The 27,155-nt window shown below is 38.6% G+C and overlaps 1 protein-coding gene across 1 annotated transcript in view; it reads right to left on the bottom strand.

Moving 5' to 3' along the window:
• Positions 1 to 27,155, bottom strand: part of cdk19 (cyclin dependent kinase 19) — a 34,832-nt gene that overhangs the window by 5,159 nt on the left and 2,518 nt on the right. The window contains exons 3-11 of the mRNA XM_077510617.1: positions 17,723 to 17,833; positions 17,218 to 17,358; positions 9,031 to 9,088; positions 3,501 to 3,632; positions 3,012 to 3,155; positions 1,346 to 1,415; positions 1,069 to 1,141; positions 883 to 980; positions 502 to 580 (exon numbers count right to left, since the gene is read on the bottom strand). Coding sequence (XP_077366743.1) covers positions 502 to 580; positions 883 to 980; positions 1,069 to 1,141; positions 1,346 to 1,415; positions 3,012 to 3,155; positions 3,501 to 3,632; positions 9,031 to 9,088; positions 17,218 to 17,358; positions 17,723 to 17,833 — 906 coding nt within the window. The remainder of the gene's footprint in view (positions 1 to 501; positions 581 to 882; positions 981 to 1,068; positions 1,142 to 1,345; positions 1,416 to 3,011; positions 3,156 to 3,500; positions 3,633 to 9,030; positions 9,089 to 17,217; positions 17,359 to 17,722; positions 17,834 to 27,155) is intronic.

Raw genomic sequence — 27,155 nt, 5'->3', positions numbered from 1 at the left:
CAAACAGACTTTTTGTTAAACTTTACTACTCTAGATTTCACATTAGCATAGCAGTTAGCATGTGTCCTCTTTGTCACTTAGTTAGCTACTTCTTGTCCTCCTTTAGTCACAAGTTACAATACTTTTCACAAGTGTAGCTTATTTGTCACCGTGGAGCTGATTCGTGACTTCGAGGAGTGTCTCCGCACCATGGAAGGACAAGGCCATGCTATCAGGCTAGCTGCAGCGCGTAGCTGGCGCGGCTAAAATTAGCAAGCATTGCCCTGGTAGTTCCTGAAAGGGAGGATTGTGACTAGCTTTGTGGTCAGATACGCTTAAAGCTATTTTCACATTGAGGCAGCTATTGTGACAAAACATTTTTTATTAAAAATGAGTTTTTGGATAGGACAAAAATGAGAAGCTGTATCAACCTGCTGCTTTTTGTTTAACTTAAATTAACTACAAGGAATTTATTGTTTGTAAACGTTGAAAGTTTTGATTGATGACATGACATTGAATTACCTTCTCAGCTTTCTCCTCTGGTTCGTCTTCGTTGAGGAATTCTCTCTTTGGGTACGGGATCTGGCAGCCAGCAAACACACTGTAGGTAGAAGATCGAGATAGAGGTCTGTTATATTTTTGCAAAATCAAATACTGTACAGTCAGCTGCTGCGATAAATAGGGATGTAACGATATCCAAACATCACGATACGATATGATCACGATATGAAGGCCACGATACGACAATTATCACGATATTGTGGGGAGGATGGCGAATAAACAGGATGAAAAAGAGTAAAGGAATGGAAACGTCCTTCCACTTCGTGGACTACATCACAGTTTTGTTATTTTCGACATCAAGAAAAAAAGAAGTTCTGTTGAAAAATTGTTGCTGTGGCTCACTCAGTGGTTGGTAACGGTTCCTCCAGGAAGTAGGCGTCCTGTAGCGCTTGTTCTGATGTGATTCTTTTGGTGGGGTCCATGGTGAGCAGTTTCTGGAGCTGAAAGCAGAAGAAAGCGCAGGCAATTACTGTATTTATTATGTTTGTTAAATTGTTTATTTTATATATTATATTAATAATAACTTACCAATAGAAAAACTTTGCTATCTGGTTTGACTTTATGTTTCTCCATGTATTTGATCAAGCTGCTGTTTGCATATCTGTAAAAACAAAAACAAACAAAAAAAAAAACGGGGGGAAAAAATCATCTAAATATAATTTTAAACTGATCATTTAATTCAATGTGGTTGTTGAAATTGATTTTGCTTCAATTAACTAATTTTAATGGCTTGGACAAGCCCCAGATTCACTTTGACCATGCGGTGGGCTTTTTAAAAAGTTAGAGTCATGCAGAATTCACTCACGTTGTTCTTCTGAAGTCTTTCTGAAGTGTTGGATATTCCGGCATTTTCCGGATGTCTTCCCAGTCTTTGTCTGAATAATACAAAAATCGAAAGGTGAGCCTGGGAGTATTAACGATGACAGCTACAGATTTGACATCAATGGCCTTATTAAATATATTGTGCATTGTTGTGTACAGACATACGACACATTGATTTAGTACAATTTAATTTAATAAAATGTAAAAAAAAAAATCCCATGACATAATTGCATTTGTAAGACAATGGTGACAGCTCAGTGCATTTTTCTTTTCATATTAGGAGCTGCCTAATTTTTAACATGAAGTAACTTGTGAAATTATGCACTTTTTTAAAACTGTAAAATACGACATATTCCCCACAAATATATGCATTCGCTGATGTTTTTATTTTCTTGAGTGAAATAGGATGTGCATTGTAAAATGACGAATTTTTACTGCATAGGAACCAGAAACGATCGATGTGTTCTTTTCATATTAAGAGCAATGTAATTTTAAACAATAAGTAACTTGCGAGTTTCTGCACATTTTAAAATTGTAAAATACAACTTGAGGCCAATCCCCACAAATATATGCAGTATAATTGAATTTATGACTGCTAAATTGTGTTACAGTGACTCCTTTTCACGACGTTGAGGCGCTTTTATTTTGTTAGGTTCTCGGATGTGCCATGACGCAGCTGAGACCGCGCTACTGTTACAGCGAACACATCGGCACTTTCACGTTCACTCTTATGAGATATTTTGTGGAGATGCTGAATGAAATACGCCTCACACCTAAAGATAAATAGGCTTGGGGTCACTCCAACTGACAAGACGGCGTCCATTCGGCTCTTTACCTTCACAGGGCGTTCAGAGTGCCCGTGGAAACCGCTTGGTGCTAACGGCTAACCGAGTGCGTTCTTTCAAAGCAAGGTATGGGTGATAGTGGTGAGACACCGTCCAAATAGCTCCTCCACGCTACATTCTGCCCCTTAAACACTGGTTTTTTTTAGCTCCAGTGCATTCCTATTGGGTAGTTTTGACGTGGACGTTTCTACTGCGTGGTGACTGGAATTCCCCGAGTAAAGGCTTTCCAAATAAGGAGCGGTCGTTAACTCATTAGCTCCCAAAGACGTATAAATACGTTCTCTTTTAAATATTACTAGTGTCCCAAAGACATATTTATACGTTTTTAATGGGTTTTTCATGCTAGAGCTTTGATGCAGCCTCTGAACTGAAGATAACGGTTGAAACAATCTTAGTTATTACAAGAACGGCCAGAAGGTGGCAGCAGAGTATAAGAGATCAACTAGGGCCATGCTGCAACAAGATTTTTTTCCCCCACAATTTTAAACAGATTTGTAAATAATGATGAAACGTAGCTATATTCTAATGCTAATTACTGCAAAACGGAAACAGATAGTTAGAAATATACCCCCCCCGATGAATCAAATCAAAATCAGTCAAAATACAGCAAAAACAGCAGGGACTGAAGGGGTTTTGCTTCAGTGAAAATGGCTGGGAGTGAATGAGTTAATGTAGCGTTAAAAAAAAAAATTGTCCCGTTAAAGGCACTTTAAGTTAACGAGATAATAACGCGATAATTTTGACAGCGACAGTTCCCCCACCCCCCCCAAATTTGTGTGCATGTTTGTTTTGCTGAACTCAGACCTGCGGGGTAACCCATGACGCTGAATATCCTGTCCAGCTGGTCATGATGAAAGGGGTTACTGGTCTTGATGTCTTCTTGGCGACAATGAAAAATTGGCTCTGACGTTAGCAGCTCTGCGAAGATGCAGCCAATGGCCCAGATATCTATTTTCACACGCAAACAAATACAAACACGAGTTAATGGATCATAATTAACGATGACACATTTCTGTAATTAAAACCCAACTTTCCGCCGTCCTTCAACAGGGGACTGACTGCACATAATAGGACTGCATGAGTCTAATAGCTGGAACGTGCTGCAACGTGACTTAGTGTGAATGAATCTGGAAAAATGACATGTATGAGGTGCTAAGAAGCCCCGACACACTGTACAAGTTACCACGTGTTAAACATAATAGCAGTTACCTATAGAAACATTCCTTCACGTACAGCATGTATAGAGACACAGGCCCTTCTCTGTTTTGTTTTTTCTTCAGCGTCCAGACTCACCAATAGCTTTGGTGTAGTGGCGAGCCCCCAACAGCAGCTCAGGAGCCCTGTACCAGAACGTCACCACCACAGGGTCCAGGTCGGCCAGCGGCTTGAGGGGCGAGTTGAAGAGTCTCGCGAAACCCATGTCAGCTACACAATGCAGGGCAAGGAGACAGAAATATAGACGTAAGCAAATACACTGACAATTCTATCAAATAATTGAGTATTCAGATCAAATCGGAAAAAAATAAAAGATATTTTTTGCTAGGTCAAAGAACAATTATGAATACGCAATACACCAAAGAGGAAAAAGCACAATTCATTTGATAATGAGTAACCTATTGATTTTCAGTTTTAGATTATCATCCCCCCTCCAGCCTACTACCCTAAATTCAATCTTTGCATCGCAGTAAACAAACTGTATTTTCTTCTTGAGAATCATTAGTAAGTGAATGTTTGAGCTATGAGACCAAGTGACGTGAGAGCCACACGAGCGAGTTTGCCGACTAAAACAGCGCATTTTAGTACGCCTGCTTTGTAAAAAAAATAAAAATAAATTATGGACCAGTCTTCAGTTCAGAGGCTGCATCAAACCCTTCTGTGTGCTCTAGCTGCTAGAGCATTAAAAAAAAAAGTGTATAAATACATCGTTTGGGACACTTAAAACTAAAATTGAAAATATTTATACGTTTTTTGGGAGCAAATGAGTTAAGTTATCGTCTCTGTGAAATGATATCAAATGTGAAACTAAGTTTAGTGTTTAATAAAAGTTTAATGGGATACTTTACTTATTTAGCCATTTTTGGCAGTCAAACATGAATATTTTGCCTAGAATAAATTTGATATTTTCATTATTTTTCATGTACAATTAGTACCTTTTAAAAACACATTTTGCAACTTGCTGTCGACTGAAAATGACATCACAAGGGCTCAGGTAACCAATCACAGCTCAGCTTGTGAATGTCACATGACCAAACCGAGAAAACAGCTGAAAATTTGTTTTTAAAGGTACTAATTGTACATGAAAAATAATGTAAGTAGCAAATTAATTATAGACAAAATATTATCTTTTTATTGCTATAATGGGCTAAATAAGTGAAGTGTCCTTTTAAAGTTAGTTTTACTGTTTTACTCCCCACCAGAGTAAACAATAACATTGGTTGGCAATGAAAGGGCATTTTGTGTGTTGGAACACTCAAAACAAGGTCAGACGGGTACGCAGTGTGCATTTTTGAGGAAATTCATTCAAAATACACTGTGGAAAGAAGATTCGACATGATGCACAAAAATCAAACATGAAGACAAAAAAAAAAAAGTTGTGTGCAGCTTTGTGAAATTGATTATAAAATGTTGTTGGAACTTTGATAAATAAATGTTTTATTAGTCACCATTAGGCCGATGTAATTTCATTTGCCTTGGACACGCAAAGACATTCATCGTGCCCATATTTGGTGATCCCCCATCCTGGATGAAAAGCTAAATTTTGCTTAAAATTTGCTTTGCAATTTAATATTTGTGGCGTTTTTTCATGTCCTTGATATTGAAGAATTGATGTTCTATAATTAATATCTGATTGAAGTGAATCAAATCTAAAAAAATAATAATAATAATAATTCAATAAAATCGAACTGAATCAATTGAAGACATGTCAATGTGGACACGAATGGTCACGCATTCGTGAACTCGTCGTGAACAGTGCGGGAACCTCCCAGTTCGTGCCCCGAAATGGCACGACAGAATCGTGCCCAAAAGTCATGCAAGTGTCAGGCCGCCTTTAGTGTTTTACTTCAGTTCTCGTCCAGTCAATGTCAGTTTGGGTTTTGTTTACTCTATGACTATAATGTGAACAAAACCCAAAAAAGCATTTACTTTATGACCCTACATCTTTTTTTAGGTCGTAATTGGTGTAAAAAAGCTTGAGAAGCACAGCTCTTGTCTGACAGGTTAAAAGAACGGATTGTGTTGAGCGATATAGTGGTTAAGAAACATTTCCCCTGCAGTGTCAGCAGTCCAAAAGGCTTGTTTATTGTTTCACCCTTTGACTCTCCTGCCAAAACGAGCAACCCAAAGGAGGCTTGCAAGTGGGTCACGTCCAAATCTTTCCAACTGACCCCATACGCACGCCTCCCCTCTAAATTTCTTATCCCCAGTCAATCTTTTTCAACTAAAGAGCCCAAATGATGCGTATCTGGAACCATTTTGACGGAACCGGCATCAACTGTTGTTCCAAGTGAGGGAGACGGATCACGATGACTTAGCATTTTCGGAAAAAGTAGCGTTGACGCTGACGGTATTATTCTGATCTGAAAAATAGGTACTAGTATCTCATTGATCGAAAGTCTTTGCTGAGCAGTCATTTTCAGTTGTGAGACCAGAAAGACAAACAGAACAACGCAGAAGGCTTTAGAATTAGCCAAACAAAATTAAATATGTCAATGAACATGCCTAAAGATGTATGTTCTAAAGGCGTAAAATGGAGTACGGCGGATGACATTCACATTTTCAACGAAAACTAGGCTGTACTAAAATACTTTCAAATTTACACCATCTGGCGGTCAACAGTGGAATTACACCCAATATAAAACAGAGTTAGACCAAAAAAATCTGCGAAATACCCGCAATTAGGGCCGGGTCGAAAATATCAATATTCCTTTTCATAGTCCAATATCGATTCATAAAACCATGAATCGATATTTTTAATACAGTCCCCCCCGTAAATTAATGTGCCAAATAGGGCTGACCGATTAATCGGCCGCCGTTCATAAGCGGCTGATTATTGGCCTTCAAACATCGGCCAAAACAATCGGCCAATTGAGCTAAATGGCCGATTATTTTCCCCTTAAAACATTAGCGAAGAAAGCCGGAGTTTACTCACTGTGAAAGTACCCTGAATGCACCATTTTGCTTGCTTAGCATTAGCAACTAGCAAGTGTGTAGCGGTGTAGTGTATGTTATTCTGCTTCTGTTGTCATTAAGCGTCCTGAAAGATGTTGAATGACACACTGCAGTTGGAGTTAACTGTAAAACTAATAAATACACGATAAGAAATTGTTACATCCACTGTATATTTAAATACAAAACACGCTTTGGCTTTAAAACATTGCTAGCCTAGCGCTAACAGAAGGTTAGCAAATGCTAATGGGAATTTAGCATCGACTTTGGGAGTGTTTTTCCTTCAAATAATGAATTGAATTGAATCGGAGTTTATATTTATTAACAACATAACACTTTTGTTTTTCTTCTCTTCACACAAAAAAATGAATTTGATATTATTTTGATTGGAATAGGTGTCAGGGAATTATTATTATTATTTTTTATTATTATCCTGAGCACAACTTTGTCAGCCGTCTCTCAGCAATTCCATTTTGATATAATTACCGGTTTCACCTTACTTACCACATTGTAACCCACAAGTTTATAAAGTGCAAAGCATTGACTCGAGTCGTGGGTGAGAGTTTTCAAATGCTTGCTTTCGACCATGCACAGGATGAGGGAGAGAGTGCAATCTTTTCTCATAAGATTTTGATCTCTACTAAGGATCTTAACGTGACATTATTATTTTGATAATAATCAGAAAAAGGCTCATAGTCATGCATGACATATAACTGCTGAAAAGGTTGCCGTTGGCTGCAGGCATGCTTCTAAATTAATCAATCGTGAAATGAATCAACATTTTGATCATCGATTAATTGTTTAGAACCATTTGTTCATCAGCCTCTCAAAATTAAATACTGTATTCTCAAACCGATTACTGAATCATAACAAATTTATGGGGAAAAAATCATTTAGTTTGCCATAATCTATTACAAAATTAATTGTTATTTATTGTCTATTTTATTGTTTGGGTTCTAAAAAAATATTAAATAAACAATCAGTTCATAAACACTAATCATTAAAGGCCCAGTCTGCCGTTTTCACTCAGGAAAAGGCGCTTTTTAAATACAAGATTTAAACAGACAAACTTCTTCTCAATTTTCAGATCTGTAGGACAAAATCACCACCAGACATTAAGAGAAGCCCATAGCTGTAAATTGAGGAGTAGTTTGTTTGTTTAAATCCTGTATTTAAAAAGCGCCTTTTCCTGAGTGAAAACGGCAGACCGGGCCTTTAAAAAAAAAAAAGAAGAAAAAACACTTTTGCAATACATTACAGTACTGAAGTTGAACTAATGAATCGCTCCATCTAAATTGTGGGTAAAAAAACAAAAAAAATCAACAACATTAGCCCAATGAGGACTGTTGACCCACCAGGACAATGACACTTGAGATTATAATATCAGTGTGGCCTTCAAAAAGTCTTCCGCTTTCTCACATGGACCCTTGAGAAAATGAATTTCCCACCCGTGCTCTAACACCTGCTTATAAACAACGTCTAAACTTGTTTTAAGGACAAGTAGGTAGAAACAAAGGGAGTGTTGTGAAGGCCAAGGCCAAGGTCCTTCCTTATCGCATACTTTTGGCTCGACATTTCACAAACACCACCACAGTGATATACTGTCTGCCTAACTGTCAATTGCTCCGGGTTCGAATCCCGACTCGGGTCATTCCGTTTGGGGTTTGCATTTTCTGCACGTGCTTGCATAGGTTTTCTCCAGTGTAAGCCGGCTTCCACAATCCACAAACATTCATCCCCCCCCCCAAAAAAAATGTTAATGTAATATTGATGGGCCGTGCAAATAGTGGTTTGGTGCGTTGCCGTGGGCACCTCAACAGTAGTCAGTAAGCAACAGCTAGTTGTAATTTCTCCATTTCTGCAGCAAGACTTGAGCTGCCTCCCATACTAGTAAACTTTACTATTAATAAATTGTAGGGATGTAACGACAATGGCAATATTGTGAAATTGTGATATTAAAACTGCCACAATATCGTCGTCGTCGTCATGTTCCCGATATTTAAATGCAACACATCTGTCAGGTTGATTTGCATTTGTGCAGTTCTAGCACCCTCTGGTGGCTAGTTTTTTAGTGGTTTAATTTTGATTAGGGATGTTTTGGCCCTTCTATGTTTAAAATCTACACTTAATTGTCAGATGAACGGGAACATAATATACTTGTAAACAGAGTCAATATGTGGAGGAAATCACTTTATTGTATTTATTAATTTCATATTTTAATTTAAATTATTATTCATTCATTTATTTATTTAATTAAGAAAAATGTATCAATTTATTGTAATGCTTGTATTAGTGCCTCAATATATATTATATTTATATATATTTATAACATTTTTATATTTTTCATTGCTGTAATGTACAGAAGCAAAATATTGTGTGTTTATTTTATTAAGTATGAACTCTTTTTTTTTTTTTTTTTTTTTTTTTTTTTAATGCAATATTGTGACCTTCTTTTGTATCGCCAACCTCCCCACAATATCGTGATAATTATCGGATCGTGACCTTCATATCGTGATAATATCGTATCATGATTCAGATATCATTACATCTCTAGTAAATTGATAACTCTATATTATAGGTGACAATATGGGCTGTTCAACATTTTAAAAGGGCAAAAATAATCAATAAAGGAACATTATTCTGAAATCCACCTTACCAATTTTAACTCTTCCTCGTTCTGGTCCTTCTCCCATTACCAAGATGTTAGCTGGTTTCTGCAGAAGAAGCAAATATAGATAATGTTTTAGAAGCACAATAAATACATAAATAAATATTTTTCAATTGCCCTTCAAACACCGGCCAAAACAATCGTCCAATTGGGCCAAACGGCCGATTATATTCCCCTAAAAACTTTTCGCTCGAAGAAAACCGAAGTTTCCGACGCTGTGAAAGTATCCTAAATGCACCATTTTTGTTTGAGTAGCATTAGCAACTAGCTTGTGAAACATTGCTAGACTAGCGCTAATGCTAAAAGCGAAGGGAGGATCCCATTCAAATGCCTCCATCTTGCATCATACAAATGCAGATTGTAATGTTTGAGCAGTGATTAGGCCAAGGGATTATTATTTAATGCCGATTTGCAACGGCCGTAACCAAGCCAATAATCAACACGCTCAACGCTTAGCAAACACCTTCTGTTTGTTTTTTTTCGTCTCACACGCACACATCCACACAATCACACACAAACAAGGTCCTCCAGGCAGGAAGTGAATCCGGCTGGTTGCCTATGCTTACAAACACAGTTGACTTCACGGGAAATATCTTGGGGCACGAAAGAGACCAATCACGAGCGATGTTACGACCCGCCGCGGTGACAACAATTAATTGTTTTTTAAAACCCAGCCCTAAGTAAAAGTATTCTAAGAGAAAATATCTTTGGTAAAAGTCACCTTGTAGAATATTACATGCGCAAAAGCACTCAAGTATCTGTTTTTAAATGTACTTAAATATCAAAAGTAATTTTCTCGCATTGGTTAAAGTTTTGATCTCTATGCCTCTGTGTCATACTATGATACTACAGTACATAAATTGTACTGTATAATCCATTGCTGGTCCATGCGAAAGGGATTGTTTCTACAACATTATTCGTTGTCTCAGCACTTTCCAAAAACACAAAGAAACAACAACTGACAATTTGACGCCATTGCGGCTCAACCCATCCTTGCTCTTCAGTCGTGACTGCTTGTGCATGTGATAAGTGACAAATATCACCCAGAAAGTCACACAAACAAAGAATAACACAGTTCAAATATGCCATTTGACGTTTGCAGCTGCTCAGCGCTGAAGGCAAATAAAGTATTTGCTGCCTGAATTCCCTCGTGGTGTTTGTGCGGATGTGAATTCTTTGGCTAAGCACGCTCCGATCTGTCTGGCCAAAATTCTTGTTGCTATAGAAACAGCACTAATTAAGGAGATTTGTCATTCATGCCCACGGTATGACATGTCGTTATCAACAAATGATTCGCACCTCTTCGTAGTCCTGAGAAGTCCCGACTCTCCCTTTTCTGTCAAGCGTAACTGAATGAATCCTAAGGCGACGGAATTCGCCATATGTTTGTACTATGGTTGAATAATTAATCAAATTCAATTTTACACTGCTGTATAAGCAGAATGCAAATTTCAAATCGCAAAAGGTTGCAATTAAAAAAAATAAAATAAATCATATAAGTACGTATAAGCCGTATGTATGGCCAGATGTTAGCAAACAGTTTTAATCGCACTGTTTTCAACGTAACAAGAAAAACTGTTTGAGACCACTAAAAGTGTTTGAGAATGTCTGCCGAACGTCTTTGCAACAGTTTGTGAACAACCCTGACGAAAAACCAACATTTGCAAACACTGCTCAATGAAATATGGGCTTTAATCTTCCTCCAATTTATTTAGTCATCATTTGCTATGTGTTTACTTTCGTTTATATTTATTTTCTTTCAGATTATTTTGCCTTTTGATGCACTTTTGTTTTTGATGGAGATATTTTTCTATGTGATAGATTGTAACTCGTTTAAGAGAATCTTTTTTTTGTTTATGTCTCTACCCACTGTTGTACCATTCCACAATCAAATATACGACAAACTAAAAAATAAACCTAACTCAAAAAATATTTATCATCATATTTTCACAACAAAGTCTCATTTTTAAGTCTACCATGCTCAAAATTGATTGCTCCATATGATATCACAAATATTCTACAATTTGGTGACACCATGTCATTTTTTTTCAGCAGAGTAAGCAGACAAGTATTCCTTTCTCTTTACATTTTGTACAGGAATAACACGACCAATTCTTCTTATATATGCACATTCAAAAAGGTTTTGCACTGTCCTCACTTTTAAACAAAATGCTATTATTCTGAACACAACTGCAAGAGTCTACTAAATTTACTGTACTACTGCACAAAAGCCTCCCAGAACAATGTCCTCGAATGTTTCAATTGGTTCTTTACCAAACATGTTTTCAGGCAATAAATGACAGGAATGACAATGACAGGAAATAAAATGTGATAAGTCCAATATCGTCTTGTACAATCGCATCTGCATCTTTGTCCAAAAGTAGGCCGGCTGAGGAGCCAGTGGATCACTTATGCAACAGTATGATTCAGTTGATAAGAAAGCTGAAACTCAAATCGGGAGGTTGCGGCGATCAGTTTCAGCAAACAAAAACAAACAAAAACAAAAAAACAAACCTCTGGTTGGCTTTTTAAATTTAACGTATACCGAACGTTAAATTATTAAGTTATTCATAAACTAAGGACCTTTTGTGCTGACACACTTTTTTTTATTTGTCACATGACCAAACCTAGAAAACAGGTGAGCTGTGATTGGTTACCTGAGCACTGGCGATGTCATTTTCAGTCGACAGCAAGCAACTATTGAATGGCGATGCACATTTTAGTTAGCATCTGACGGGTCAAATTCATATAAAAAGCATAAAATTCCATATCAAACTTATTGCGTGCCTTTGCGATATGCATATTGCAAGGGCCAATATCGCGATACCGATATTTTTTCGATATATTGTGCAGCCCTACTGTGAATCAATCTGCAGTCACACTTTTACCAAGCGACTATCTTCTGTTGCTGCAACCTTTGTGGAAGAGAGTCAGGAAGACACAAATCTACTGCAGCAATAGATCACCTTCCGCAATCCTCCCTGTGGAAGTGATAGTTGGTACGGCCCAATGAGCCTTTTGCTGTGGTCTGCAGAGCTGCTCAGTTAGCATCTTGACAGCGCAGGCTCCAGGCGGTTACATAAGCCCCATGGGGGGGGGGGCGTGCGGCTGGGGAGGGTAGTGAACCCCTCCGGTGTAGCTTGTGGTGGGTTGGACATAGGAGAAAGGAGGAGGAAAAGTGGGGGATGGGAAACATGCAGTGGTGCAATGCAAAGCATGTGGGGGAGTCAAGCGACACTATGTAAGGGAAGCAGAGCGCGCTAAACATGGGAATGTAAATCAGCAACGTCATCTCAAAAATAAACAATGTGCCCTTGTTTGATTTATTTTTACTCACAAAGAGCCAGTCACCTGCTCGCAGTTGATAATCTGGCCAACACGACAACAAAATCGTGAGAATTACGATAGCCCTGCAGCAACAATGGCAGGAACCCCTGGAAATGAACCAGCCTTAAATAATAATACTGCACTATATTGTTATCAAATCAGATAGGTTGGGTTCGAACAATGGAGCATTTCATCCAGCTGTGGCAGAAATTCGGACAAAAAGTGCACAAACAACAAACACTTTTGTAACGTTCAAAGACGAAAACATCACGCTTCAACATTAGTTAAGATCTTATTTTATTAAGACCAAAATAGTTTTTATCCGTCTCTCAAAACTAGAGATTGAAATATCCATCCATCCATCCATCCATTTTCTTGACCGCTTATTCCTCACAAGGGTCGCGGGGGGTGCTGGAGCCTATCTCAGCTGGCTCTGGGCAGTAGGCGGGGGACACCCTGGACCAGTTGCCAACCAATCGCAGGGCACACAGAGACAAACAACCATCCACACTCACAAGCACACCTCGGGACAATTTTTGGAGCGCCCAATTAACCTGCCGTGCGTGTCTTTGGAATGTGGGAGGAGACCGGAGTACCCGGAGAAGACCCACGCGGGCACGGGGAGAACATGCAAACTCCACCCAGGAAGGTCCGAGCCTGGACTCGAACCCGAGTCCTCAGAACTGGGAGGCGGACGTGCTACCACTTGATCACCGTGCCGCCCCGAGATTGAAATATTGCATTCCAAAAGTAACTTGGAACAATGTTTTTTTACACAGCATACCAAATTAAACGTATTCGGAATATTAAACAGAACATCAGTGGTGCCCATTTGTCAATCATGATCAAACCAGTAGCAGTAAATAAAGTTTCCCACTAGCTTAGTTTAAATTTCAAATAAAAACAGGGAGTTCCCAGGGTCAACATCATCTCTCAAAATTTACAGCAAGTAAATAGTTCCCTGCATTTAACACAGATTCAAATTGCTCTATTAGCAATTGTCAGATTTGTTTTTTTGTTTTTAAAGGACGCCGATATTAGTCAAAATGGGCCGATAATCTGCACGCCTGATAATCAATCTATCTCATAAGTGCAGTAACAAGGCGAAATGTCTTCCCCGAAAACCAGAACAGACCAGTTGTGCTGGATTCACAGCCCTGAGGATGAAATGAGCGGGATGAATGCGAATACTCACAGGCACGAGTTGTGCCTTGGCTTGTGGCGATGGTGAAAAAAAAAAATGAGGCAGGAAAAAACTAGCCAGATGCTTCTGTCATGTGACAGCACACTACTTTTGACGCTCGACTATGATGGTCCACATTAAATTATCAAAATGAATTGAATACTTTTGTATGTGGTTGAAACAAACATTTTTAGTATCTAAAGCATTCATCGATGACATGATGTCTAAATTGTGGTTGTTTATGAGCATTCTTACATTCTGATGTTGTACTAGGGTACCGGTTTGGTCATTGTTTTTCAAAGTAAAACTGCGGTTTGCAAATGTCTTATTTTGATTAAACACAAACGATAGGGATAGACCGATTATCGGCCGGGCCGATTATCGATGCCGATATTTGGCATGTTGACAAATATCGGCATTGGCCTTTTAACGAATCTGAAGGCCAATAAAGTTGGCGGATGCTTGCGAACGTAGCAAATTTTGTGTTTTCATCAGGATTTGTAAGATGTCTATAGACACGTTTTACTTGTTGCAAAGACATTTCAAACATATTCAGACAATTTTTCACTGTCTGCGAAGATCGTTTGAACCCTGACGAAAACCCAAAATTAGTTTAATTTTGTATACATTTGTCACTCTGGCACTGTGAAGTCCCAACACTTTTTAATTTATAAAAAAAATTAATAAAAAAAAAATTGAAATTACGTTGAAATTTTGGAAAACTTTATTTACAGTAGAAAATTTTAGAAAACTATTTATTCTCTGCAAACACTGAAGTCCCAACACTTTTTAAGTTATATAAAAAAGTAATAATAAAAAATACAATAAATTTAGAAATTATGTTGAAATTATGGAAAACTTTATTTACAATAGAAAAACTGTAAACAAAACTGTCTATTCTTAATATGTTTAAAATTAAAAGAAAAGTTTTTTTTTTTGTTTTTTTACGCTATTATTTTCTCTTTTATTGCAAATGAATATCGGCTTGAAATATCGGTTATCGGCCTCCTTGACGACTAATAATCGGTATCTGCATCGGCCCTGAAAAAAGCATATCGGTCTATCACTAACAAACGATAATCAGTATTCTTTCAAGAAGGACTACAGAAATCAGTGAACAATTACTGTTGATATGCTGGACAATTTTAAATTAAAAATGGCTCGATTAATCGATGATTAAAATTAGGGATAGACCGATAATCGGCGCCGATATTTGGCATTTTGACAAATATCGGCATCGGCCATTTTTTTAATCTGAAGGCCGATAAAGCTCACTGAGCAGGGGATACTTGCGAACGTAGCGAATTTGGGGTTTTCATCAGGATTTGTAAGATGTTCGCAGTCAGTTTTTATTTGTCGAATACACATTTGGAACATATTCACACAATTTTTCACCGCGAAAATCTTTTTGAAACGTTTTTACGAACCCTAACAAAAACCCCAAATGAGCTACATTCACATGAATTTGTTACTCAGGGAGAAATTATATATAGTTTGAAAGAATTCCCCCCCATTTTACTGCAAACGAATATCGGCTTGAAATATCGGTTATCGGCCGACTTGACTACAAATAATCTGTATCGGTATCGGCCTTGAAAAAACCATATCGGTCTATCACTAATTAAAATAGTGATAATCGATTAGTTGTCGATTAATCGATTACTTTGACAGCTCTAATCTACAATGAAAGAATGCTGATTTGGGGGGGGGCAGCAAGCACTATGTTCGTGGTCTCGGTTTGTGTCAAACAATTCCCCCACCACACCCAACCCTAAAGAAAATTTTTTTTGGCTGGTCCGACTTAGAAGGAAGACAAATAGCATGAAAACCCGCAAAATAGTAAGGCAATTCGCATTAGATGACGTTATGGTCACAAACAAAAAATCCGTAATCGATTGAATCCGCAATAACCACATTGTGATGTAGCAAGGGACCACTGTGTCGCCAATGTTTTGAAAAATACTGCACTTTGAGATGGACAAATAACGAAAGCTCAATCAACGATCAATTTCCTGGTGTTCTGCGCAAGTATTGAAAAAGCAACCCTGAGATTAACTTGTGCAACAGAGCAGCTCACATATAAGTGGACGCACTTTCTGACGTCACATTCCCAGAACGATGTGCTTGACACTACATCTGAAAACGAGTGAATCACTGGATGCACACAACACTGCTTTTAGCAATTTCAATACATGGTAGCAGTCCACCGCCACTACATTGTATTAAAAAGCAAAGCTGGTTCCGCAACTGATCAACTAAAAAGTGGCAAAGAGACAGTCATGTGACGTCTGCATGCTTCCTGATCCTGGCATATTGACATAATGTGACGGCCAGCTGTCACATGACGTTGGATGGCTGAGGATGACGTAAGAGCAGACACCAGCAGCGGACGTCTGTGAATAAGTAGACGCTGATAAGGTTATGGCCTTGAATGGCTGACCTCTGATCAAAAAAATAATCAACACCCGCGAGTCGCACCGACATAAGAAGAAGAAGAAGAAAAAAGAAAAAAAAAAGCAAGGCCGCGAAAGATGAACGAGAGAACACTTGATATTAGAGGTGTGAATTGCCTAGTACCTGACGATTCGATTCGTATCACGATTCACAGGTCACGATTCGATTCGATACCGATTAATCCCGATACGAATTTATAAGTCGATTGTTGCAATTTTTTTTCATTCAAATTTAGAAAATACTAATCAGTAAGCTTGTAGAGTGTAAGATTTATATGAAAATGTATTATTTATTTATCTGAAATTTCAGTCTTATAGAGGTTGTAATCTGTTTCATGTTTGAACAGCATTAAAATAAAATATTAAGGCTTAATGTTCCGTTCATATAACATTCTTCCATGCTCAAGGTGTGAATCCTAACCCGAAGTCAGACGTTTTGTTGAATATTTTTCCATTAAAAATGGAAGTTTAAAAATCGATTCACACACACACAAAAAAAAAAAAAAAAAAAAAAAAAAAAGGCAATGATAATAAGACGTTGGATCGGTAAGACTACCGAATGAACAATTCTGAGCTCTTAAAAAAAAAAATAAATAAAAAAAAAAAATAATAATAATAATAATAATAATAATTATTGAATCGATTCGAGAATCGCGCGATGTAGTATCGCGATATATCGCCGAATCGATTTTTTTTAACACCCCTACTTGATAGTATACAAAATGAATACTACCAAGTACCAATGGACCAAAATGACGCTTTTTTCCCGCCAAACAGTTCAGCTTTTTCGATTTTTAGTTGCATGTTACTACATTGCGATGCCAATTTGAATTCGATGAAATGTTCAGCCCTGCTCTATACGATCACTTCCTTGTTCACTTCTTTCAGAAAGGTGAACTTGACCATGAACTGGTCGCCAGTCAATCGTAGGGACAGACAACCATTCGCACTTACATTCGCACCATCAGCGAATGGGAACTCAATCAATGTGGCCTGCGCAATACGCGGGCAAGTGAAGCACTGCCCCAACCTGGCCGTGTCTTTTTCTCTATCTCAGCGGGCTTCAGTCTCATGCCCAAATATGGTCACTCATGGCAACCAAAAAACAAACATGACAAATCAAATCTCGGTATTAGCAGAGCAGAGCAATAGACGCTGTATTCAAGCCATGGGAATGTGGGGCAGTGAAGCTAAAATAATATAGCCGCTCACCAGATCCCTGTGGAGGACCCAGTTGGCGTGGAGGTAATGGATCCCATCCAGAATCTGATACAGGAGAGACTTGACCATCCCTCGGGGCAGCTGCATGGGCTTTTTGTTGGCCTTGGAGGCACGATGGAACTTGATAATATGCTACAAGAAAGACAGTTGTTAATTTTTTTAATTCACATTATTTTGTAGTTAAAACACAAAGTGGCCTATTCACTAAAGGTTTGCGTCACCTCTGCGTGGCGCGAACCGGCAAAAATGGAGCAATCCGGGAGCACCTAATTCACAAAACACGCGCAGACGGGGAAATCTGTCACTAAGTACGCGGACGACCAGATTGCGCCACGGTGCGCCGGTGTTATTTGCACGTATGTGAGTTAGGTAATTATAGTATTAGTGAATAGTGACCCCAGCTGTAGAATAATGCGTCTTTAGCAAACTAGATTTTTCTTTTTGAAAATCCTGCGGGACAAACATCTGGCAACATTGACATAGAGGCAAAACTCACCCAAAGGTCATGTTCGGCGTAGTCTAACAGGAGTGAGACCTTCCTGTCACTGTGGGACAGGAACACTTTCTGCAGGGCAATCACGTTTGGATGTTTCAATTCTCGCAACAGCTGGAGAACACAAGAAGGAAAATGGCTGAGAATTGGGCCACTGTGAAAACAACACAATACTGTCAATACTAAAACAAAACACAATACTAAAAATAACTCCTCTTATTTCTTTACTCTTAAATGTATGTCAGCTGCTACACAAATAAAATTGCCTTCCCTTCTCTAAAAGAAGTAAATGTTGAACAGCACTTCGAACAATCCGATAGCAAAATGGACCCTCCAAAGTCGAATGCCTAGTACCTGACAATTCGATTCGTATCACGATTCACAGGTCACGATTCGATTCGATACCGATTAATCCCGATACGAATTTATAAGTCGATTGTTGCGATTTTTTTTCATTCAAATTTAGAAAATACTAATCAGTACGCTTGTAGAGTGTAAGATTTATATGAAAATGTATTATTTATTTATCTGAAATTTCAGTCTTATAGAGGTTGTAATCTGTTTCATGTTTGAACAGCATTAAAATAAAATATGAAGGCTTAATGTTCCGTTCATATAACATTCTTCCATGCTCAAGGTGTGAATCCTAACCCGAAGTCAGACGTTTTGTTGAATATTTTTCCATTAAAAATGGAAGTTTAAAAATCGATTCACACACACAAAAAAACAAAAAAACAAAACAAAAAAAAAACAAAAAACAAAAAAAGGCACTGATGATAAAACATTGAATCGGTAAGACTACCGAATGAACAATTCTGAGCTCTAAATAAAAAAAAAAAATCGATTTTTTTTAATCGATTCGAGAATCGCGCGATGTAGTATCGCGATATATCGCCGAATCGATTTTTTTTTAACACCCCTAATATATATATATATATATATATATATATATATATATATATATATATATATATATATATAATATCATTCTGTTGAATCATAATTGAAAAGCAACGTCTGATTTTCGTTGGTTAATTTTCCAAACAATTTTAGAAATTACTACTTTTGTCAGATTCAAGTTATTGAGTTCATGGTGGGTTTTTTGTCCCTTCATTAACAGAGGGATACTAACAATTTTGTCCTCAGTTCAGACCTCAGTTAAACAATTCCAAATGATTCATTTTTGGCCATGTATTTTTTTTTTTAAACACTTCATCTAGTAACATTACAAGTCATGTCAGGACAAGATCACACATGTCCTCAGGGTAACTCACGAGACCATAGTTTGGCAAGCCAAGGAAACTCATGTTATTTACTTTTTCTTTGGCTTTTCCTCATTATTTTTTTATGCAAAAGAAGGACTTGTCTCAACAAGAAATGTTTAAAAATCAACACGAGAAGGAGCAAAAACAAACAACAGACTTTACACTGAGTTTGCAGAGCAAACATTTATTTAAACTAACTAAAAGCAAACCGTCGACTTCTTTAACACAGCTTGACACGTTCTTGTTGAAAATGGAAATGTACTCATTTGCATTGTTCGTATTACTTAGGAAGACAGACAATACGTACCTTGAAATTGAAAACTCTTAAACGTTCCAACAAAAATTGTCGGTATAAATGTGAGCCTGAATGACTGATTTTCTATGTGGCTTGCGATTGATTGAGTGAGCCTCACCCAAAGTCAGCTGGGATAGGCTCCAGCTTACTCCACTACAGAAAATGGCTAGATGGATGGATTTTATTAATGAGCTACATTCTAATGGATTTCAACCTGTGTATATTTTCATGGCGGAGAAATGTGATTTGAATTCATCTTTTTGTCAAGACAAGGCTGCATCTTTCAACCCTCTTCTGAGAACAGATTTTGACAGGAAAAAAAACAAACAAACTGTGTCTCAATCTTCAATTGATTTTCATGGCCAACATCCTTTGGATTACTGAATTTTATTTTATGGCCCCATCCGGTTAGCTGGCAAGCTTGCCAGACATTTTGTTGGAACTAGAACAGAAAAAGTTGCATAAGATGTGGTCTTCAGTCATGAACTTGTTATTGTGATCAAAACAATCATCCCGGCAGCAGCAGGCAGCCATATTGGCCCAAGAGACCTCTCCAGTTCTGACACTGGAGTTGATGCAGACATGTCAAACTTATCTGACTCAAACGTTTTCCCAATTTCTTTGGGAGGGTCTGACAATTACCCTACCAAGCCTTAGAGTAGGGGTGTTAAAAAAAAAAATCGATTCGGCGATATATCGCGATACTACATCGCGCGATTCTCGAATCGATTCAATAAAAAAAAAAATCGATTTTTTTTTTTTTTTTTAAGAGCTCAGAATTGTTCATTCGGTAGTCTTACCGATTCAACGTCTTATCATCATTGCCTTTTTTTTTTTTTTTTTTTTTTTGTGTGTGTGAATCGATTTTTAAACTTCCATTTTTAATGGAAAAATATTCAACAAAACGTCTGACTTCGGGTTAGGATTCACACCTTGAGCATGGAAGAATGTTATATGAACGGAACATTAAGCCTTAATATTTTATTTTAATGCTGTTCAAACATGAAACAGATTACAACCTCTGTAAGACTGAAATTTCAGATAAATAAATAATACATTTTCATATAAATCTTACACTCTACAAGCTTACTGATTAGTATTTTCTAAATTTGAAAGAAAAAAAATCGCAACAATCGACTTATCAATTCGTATCGGGATTAATCGGTATCGAATCGAATCGTGACCTGTGAATCGTGATACGAATCGAATCGTCAGGTACTAGGCAATTCACACCCCTACCTTAGAGTATTTGCTATGAGGAAAAACTAGAAATTCAGCTTTTAAATGAGCACATGCTTCTCACAAAGAAGCTGACGGAAAAGTTCACGTCATTGTCATGTTTAGCCTGGTTGCGCTCGTGTGTTTGTATGTGTTTATGTGATTACTGGATTTGGATACATCTGCCGTCGCGCTGTCTGTGTCAGCGGTTGTCACTCAAGAGCAGTGCAGTGGCACAACTACGCTGATGGATTGACATTTGTCCCAACTGTTGACAATTTCCGAATGACGGACGCTCAAAATTCATTGTCGCACCCACCTCTGTTAAAGTGACAGTGTGTAATAGTTGACCACTAAATGTGGCAATATCATAGAATGCAACCGATGCGTATGCATTTCGAAGCACACTATCGTGACTTTGCAAGCCTACGACCAGTTCTTATTTTGCGTGCGTGAACAAGCATCTCGGCGAGCGACAGCAACTGGGCAGCCATTGTGAAGCCCGGCGAGAGACGCCGAAAAGACTGAGCGAGCCGGATGTAGCCGGAGCAGCTAACAAGAGTGGCTAGCGGGAGTTATTCAGAGCCATAGGCTGGAGTGGCTAACAAGAGAGGCTAGTGGGACAAGCTAGTAAAAGCTTGACTGTTATGTTACTCCAATTGTAAAATGGGCATCTTAGCAATGATTATGAATCGGGACAGAACATCTGATTCGCTTACGGCATCTGAAACCTTGAGAAACAAAACACTTCTATCCCAGCAGTGAAGACAGGACATTTATAGTGCATTATGTCATAGTCACTTGCTTTCGGAACTTTGATTGTAAAAACAAAAATATAAAACCAAGTCCTGGAATACCACAACTAAGTCACAATCACTCAATTGTAACCCAGACTGGGCCCCTGGTGTCCGGTGGGAAAGTGTTCCATGGACAGCCACGTCCTGTAACTTGCTCGTCTGCGCTGTTAGGCATTCACAATGTCAGCCATTGCTTAACTCGTTCACTCCCAACCATTTTCACTTAAGTGTTTTCCTGGATTTTGACTGATTTTTCAAGCCCGTGAAATATTATGTTCTATAGCTATAAAAATATGGAACATACCAAAAGAGAGATTACAGTCTCTTCTATTATCAGGGAAAAAAGTATATTCCTATCCGTTTCCACTGTGCAGCAATTAGCAATAGAACATGGCTAAGTTTCATCATTTTTCACAATTCTGCTTAGAACTGTGGGAAAACTGTGGGAGTTTTAACATGGCCTGGTTGATCTCTTATACTCTGCTGCCACTCAACCATTTTCTGCAGTAGAGAGACTGCATAAAAGCCTTCTCTAAGCTCTGGCATAAAAAACAACAAAAAACGTATAAATACGTCTTTGGGACACTTAAAACATTTAAAATATGACGTATTTATACGTTTTTGGGAGCTAATGAGTTAATGTGTACACGGTTGGAGGCTGTGCTTTGTGCAGAAATTGCATATACTGTATAGCAACAGTCAATCAAATTATGTCTCTAGTATTATAGAAAGTACTGACAAAACCACCCTAAATCAGAGAATATGTCAAGAAGAAAATGGGTTGTTAGTCCTCCTTTTCAGTAAAATAGGTCATGTTTAAAAGACGGAAGAAAAAAAAAGGGCTCACAGGAAAAGCACTCACTGGAAGAGTTCCAAATATTCGCACCAGTCACATTCCTGCCAGCCAATCTTTAAAGGGGCTCGCCAAGGGAAAGTGAATTTAATGATAAAGTGCAGACTTTTTTTTTTTTTGTTCAACAGATGCAAATCAAAGTGCATGACAGAAAACCAGAGTAAAAGACAGATCTCATTCAAATCAACGTGTCATATGTTTAGAGAAACTCGGGGGGAGGGGTGGCGGAGACCAGTTAGTTCGCAAACATTTTTAGAGTGCTTATAACAAAATCTTACACCCGCTACATACAGATTTACAGATTAGCACACTATGACCTCAAAAAAAGTCTTAATGGCCACTTACTGTAACCTTTTGTGCAGAAGATTACAAATGAAAACAAGTTCGTTTTTTGTTTTTGTTTTTGTTTTTCCCCGTCAACACTGAAAGCTTTATTTCAAGAATAATAATCAACATCTATCAAAAAGAACCCATTCTTTTGTCATGTATATGCCATATAAAACAAGTACCTAAAGAAGACTAGTGCTTGCTGACAAACATGAGCATGTCAACATGAACGGAATCCATAGTAATAATGTAGAAATATCGAGAGATTTCTAACATGCAGTTGGCAGGCAACAGGTCGATAAATCCCCTTTCATGCGGATGTCTGCTGGCCACACTGTAGCTGAGCAACATCAACGCCAAGCTTTTCCCTCCAGAATGAATTGAAGCGGCAGCCACTGGCTCAGCTGAGTGGTGCAGCAGCAACCGTTTAGTGTCAGTGACAGACTACTACAGGCTGCACATTTATTACAATTTAAGAATAGACCAGAATTAGATAAGACGGCACAGTTGCAACCTACACAAGGCCGCACTCTGTAAGCTACAAAACTTCTACATTTAAAGAACATAACAGGTAATAATAGCTGCAGGACTCATTAGACTACTGGAAACCTTATGTTTGATCTTTCACAGTCCACCAAAACTGCAAATACACTTTACAGCTGTCCACTTTACAACTGTTTGTACAAGGAAGTGCACGTTTAGAAACAACAGTTGATGTTGAAAACTAACGATCATATCGACAGAATCATTATTTTCTTGATGCAGTGCATTCTGGGTTTTGGGTCCATCAATGTGTGTAATTTTCCAACAGATCATTAATACTGAAGTAGCACGGAGAATTGCTGCAAAAACCCATGGAAAAACGCCGCCAGTAACAATAACATGGGGGGGGAAAAAAGGCAAACATGAAAGTGAATAAATAACCAAAACTCTTGTTGATGATGATGAAATTAAACCATATCTAGGTGACTTCCATCTATTCAAAGATTTTTAACTCATTCACTGCCAATGACGACTAAAGACGTCAAAAATCCGAGCAAACAGCCAGTGCGAATTTTGACAAGAAATTTGAATTGAAGTTTTAGTTATTCATTGTTTTCATTCATAGTTATTAATCATTGTTGTTATGAATAACAACGATGACAACAATTTCATTGCTAAGTGCTACCATTGTGCGTAGAACGGATTCCTGTTACCCTACAACACGGGCGTTGACGTTCGGGTGATCGGTCTTGGTCTTACTGAGACCACATACTGGGTCTCGGCCTCCAAAAGCCAATTTTAGTCGACTAAAATTGCTCTTTATTTTTGTTGACTAAAGTTGGATTAAAACTAAAATACAATCAGGTGACTGAGTTATGACTAAGGCTTTAATTAAATTTAGTCAGAAGACTATAACTAAAACTAAATTATTATTTTTTTTTATTAAAATTTTAATTTTACATTTTTTCTTTTTTTCTTTTTTTTCAAAATTAAAACTGGCTGTTTGCTTGGATTTTGACGTCTATAGTCGTCATTGGCAGTGAATGAGTTAACATATATTCACTTGATCTTGAATAGACATTACTTGATATATTAAACACAAATGTTTTGGTCAATTAGTTTAGACTTGCGCTAACACAAAGGCAAGCTATGAATTCATATAAATGTAATTAGAGTTGTTAATTTATGTGTTACAACTTCAAGTGTGGTGGAAACATACGTCAGTAAGTAACAAATTAGATTACAATAATAATGTGGGATAATAATGTGGGAACACGGGGGTTGGGTTAGACCCGGTCGGCCGACTCGAATTTTTATGGCACCAACTTTGTGGAAGCAGTTTGGAGCTAGCCACGGCTCTTTCGCCATGCACAAAGTTGAGTTTGGTGTGGAAGAACCCCATGAAACACAAGATAACTACAACATGATTAGGAGTCAGGCGGCAGGCCGAATGATTACAGAATCACATGAGCAATTATTGTGAGTTTCAATGATTTCACAAATATTTTACATTGAAAGAAAGTTGACATTATGTTAGTGTGTTTGTAAAGGTCATGCAAAAATGCCTTCTGAGTTCAGTTACAGAGAGTGTTTGCACAATATCACAAGATGTGTGCGCATAGTGTCACTGGCATTTGCACATAGGCTAACTCCGGGTTTTCACCGGATGCGGTTGCGGTGCGGTTGCGGTGCGTTCCGGCGACGCAAGCAATTAGATTCCATTCATTCGAATGGTGCAGTTTACACCGCTTGCGGGTGCGTTGCGTGTCGACAAGGATAGAGCTATTTTCTATTTTTGCCGGACGCCGCAGCGGTAGGCCTCCGGCAAATGGCAAGCTAGCACAAAACACATCGAGCGGGACAGGAAGACCGAGGCAGTTTCAAAATAAATTTCCGGTTACCTTTCAGAATAAAACACTCGCCAGCTCCTATTTCGCAAGTTTTTCAGCAAAACGTGACGTGGGCGTTGCCGGGCCATGTGCTCATTCACGGTTTAGACACCAGCGAACATGGACGAGGAGAGGTTTATATTGGAGGTGGAAAACCACAAAATAATATATGACACGGCACATCCGCTTTATAAGGACTGTAATGTATTGTGAGTTTGATGTTCGCGATTGCTTGTTGTGCCCGTCTCGCTTGCCGTACTGAGCGGCAGCCGGACGCGGAAGACAGAAATAAAGAGTGGACCCGCACTGACCCGACTCTCGTTATTAATATACTTTACAAGGACAACCAAAAAAAGGATGCTGCATGGAATCTCATAGCAGAAGAAGAAGAAAAGGTTAAATCAAAAGAAGTCCACCTCTCGTTGTGAAATGCCACATGATCGCGCGGGCGCGGTCCCGCGAGACACGTTGGGAAGTGGGCGGCGACGGAGCTGCCGGACCGCAGCTGTGCGGAGCCGGTGTGGATTGACAAAAAAATTGACCCGTCCGGAGCACGCAGTCAAGACGCACCGCACCGCAACCGCACCGCAACCGCACCGCAACCGCATCCGGTGAAAACCCGAGGTAACTCCATGTGAATACCTCCAAGTGGAAACTATAGACTGTTACATAACAAGCTGATGGAATGCCGGGGGGGCCATGTTTCACTCTGCAGCACTTGGATGGACTGACAGTGTCACGCTGACATGCCTTCAGCCACCCCTTCTACCCACATTATCACCACCACAAACATTTTTGCCTCAACCTCTAATTTGTCTTGATGACTGGGTCAATTTGTTGACTCCCGTTTTATTGCTTTAATTCAATAAACTCATTATCTCAGCTGAAGAAAATTGATTGGAGACAATCTCAAAAGCCAATGTTTTCGCTTTCCACTTTGGGCAAAAATGCCTAATATTTTGCACATTGTGACAAATGTCAACAAGTCTGTTTTTATTTCTCAATTCAAGCACAAATTTGGGTTCTGTCGCCACCGTAGGAACGAGAACTCCGTCATAAACTGAGAGGGCCGTACAGTGGATATACTCCATCACCATACTGTCTGTGATGCTTATAGCCTATTGACTTCCAAATTTTCTGAATTTCAAAGCATATTTTTTCATACAGATTAATTATAAGTTTCTTACCATTTGGCTAGTTAATCCACACAGCGGCTCGGTTTTGGAGCTAGAAATGGATCAATTTTGAAACCAGGCTCCAGAGTGGAAAGTTTTCAAAACACGTTCCAATGTGGACGCCATATGCAGGATAGCTACTACTCCGGTGATGACATAATTCTCGCGCGACTGCGCACGAACCGCCGGTCTGTCAACAACAATGGCGGATAGCCGCGTCGTACTCGTTTTGTGCAACCTCCTTAGCTTGCTTACGCTTTTACAGCAAAATATTTTGTGTGATGTTGTTGTATTTGAATCACCTGGCATGGACACTTCTCCTGTGCTCGTCTCACTGATCTGTATATATTACTGGATAGCCGATAGCCCATACACGTTGAAGCGACAGGGCGGCCATCTTAATCCTCCCATCTCCCATCGCAGACTTCTGTATAAACTACTGTGAAAAGCCCCTTTTATCACTCAGTTCCTAGACCCCGTTATAATTCTTTAATAAAGATGTAAAATGTCCGAAGTTCTCTTGTGTTTAACAAATTTAAAACATCATAAATCATGCTGTTTCTACTAAGTACTGTCTCAAATGTTCTCCAGTTTCGATACTGTAAATGTATTGGCGCGTATGTCGAGAAACGTTTCTTCTTCTTCCTATCAGTGGTTCGTCTATTTCGTTGATTCTTCTTCTACGCTTTCTGTTAACTCCCTGTGTCTGCACTACAGCGCCACCCCAGACTTGGCATATCTATTACAGCCGTTAAACGTCCTCAGCGTCTTCTTTTGGACACTTGAAACGTTTCTGTTTGTACAAGATTTGTTTGAGAAACAAAGTCGGCTTTGCTTCCGTGTGAACAGGGCCTCAGTGTTTGGTTTGTTCTTTTGGAATTTTGTTAATTAAGCGTTTTTTGTTTTTTTCTGTCTGGTTTGCCGTTTCATTTTTGTTAAATGCTCCCTTGCATTTGGGTTCGCAATTGCCGCCAAAACATCACAAATCCAATGTTCATTTAACCCAATCTGATAAGTCAAAATAATAAATCCAACCTTGGGTCAAACCGTCAAAGTAACAGCAATCTACTCAAAAAAAGAAAAAGAAAAAAGGAACTATAGAAAAAAAGATGATTTAATCATTGTTCCATGACT

The sequence above is a fragment of the Festucalex cinctus genome, chromosome 21, assembly GCF_051991245.1.
Source record: "Festucalex cinctus isolate MCC-2025b chromosome 21, RoL_Fcin_1.0, whole genome shotgun sequence".
NCBI classification, from domain to species: Eukaryota; Metazoa; Chordata; class Actinopteri; order Syngnathiformes; family Syngnathidae; genus Festucalex; species Festucalex cinctus.
This window is presented reverse-complemented; position numbering and strand designations above follow the sequence as displayed.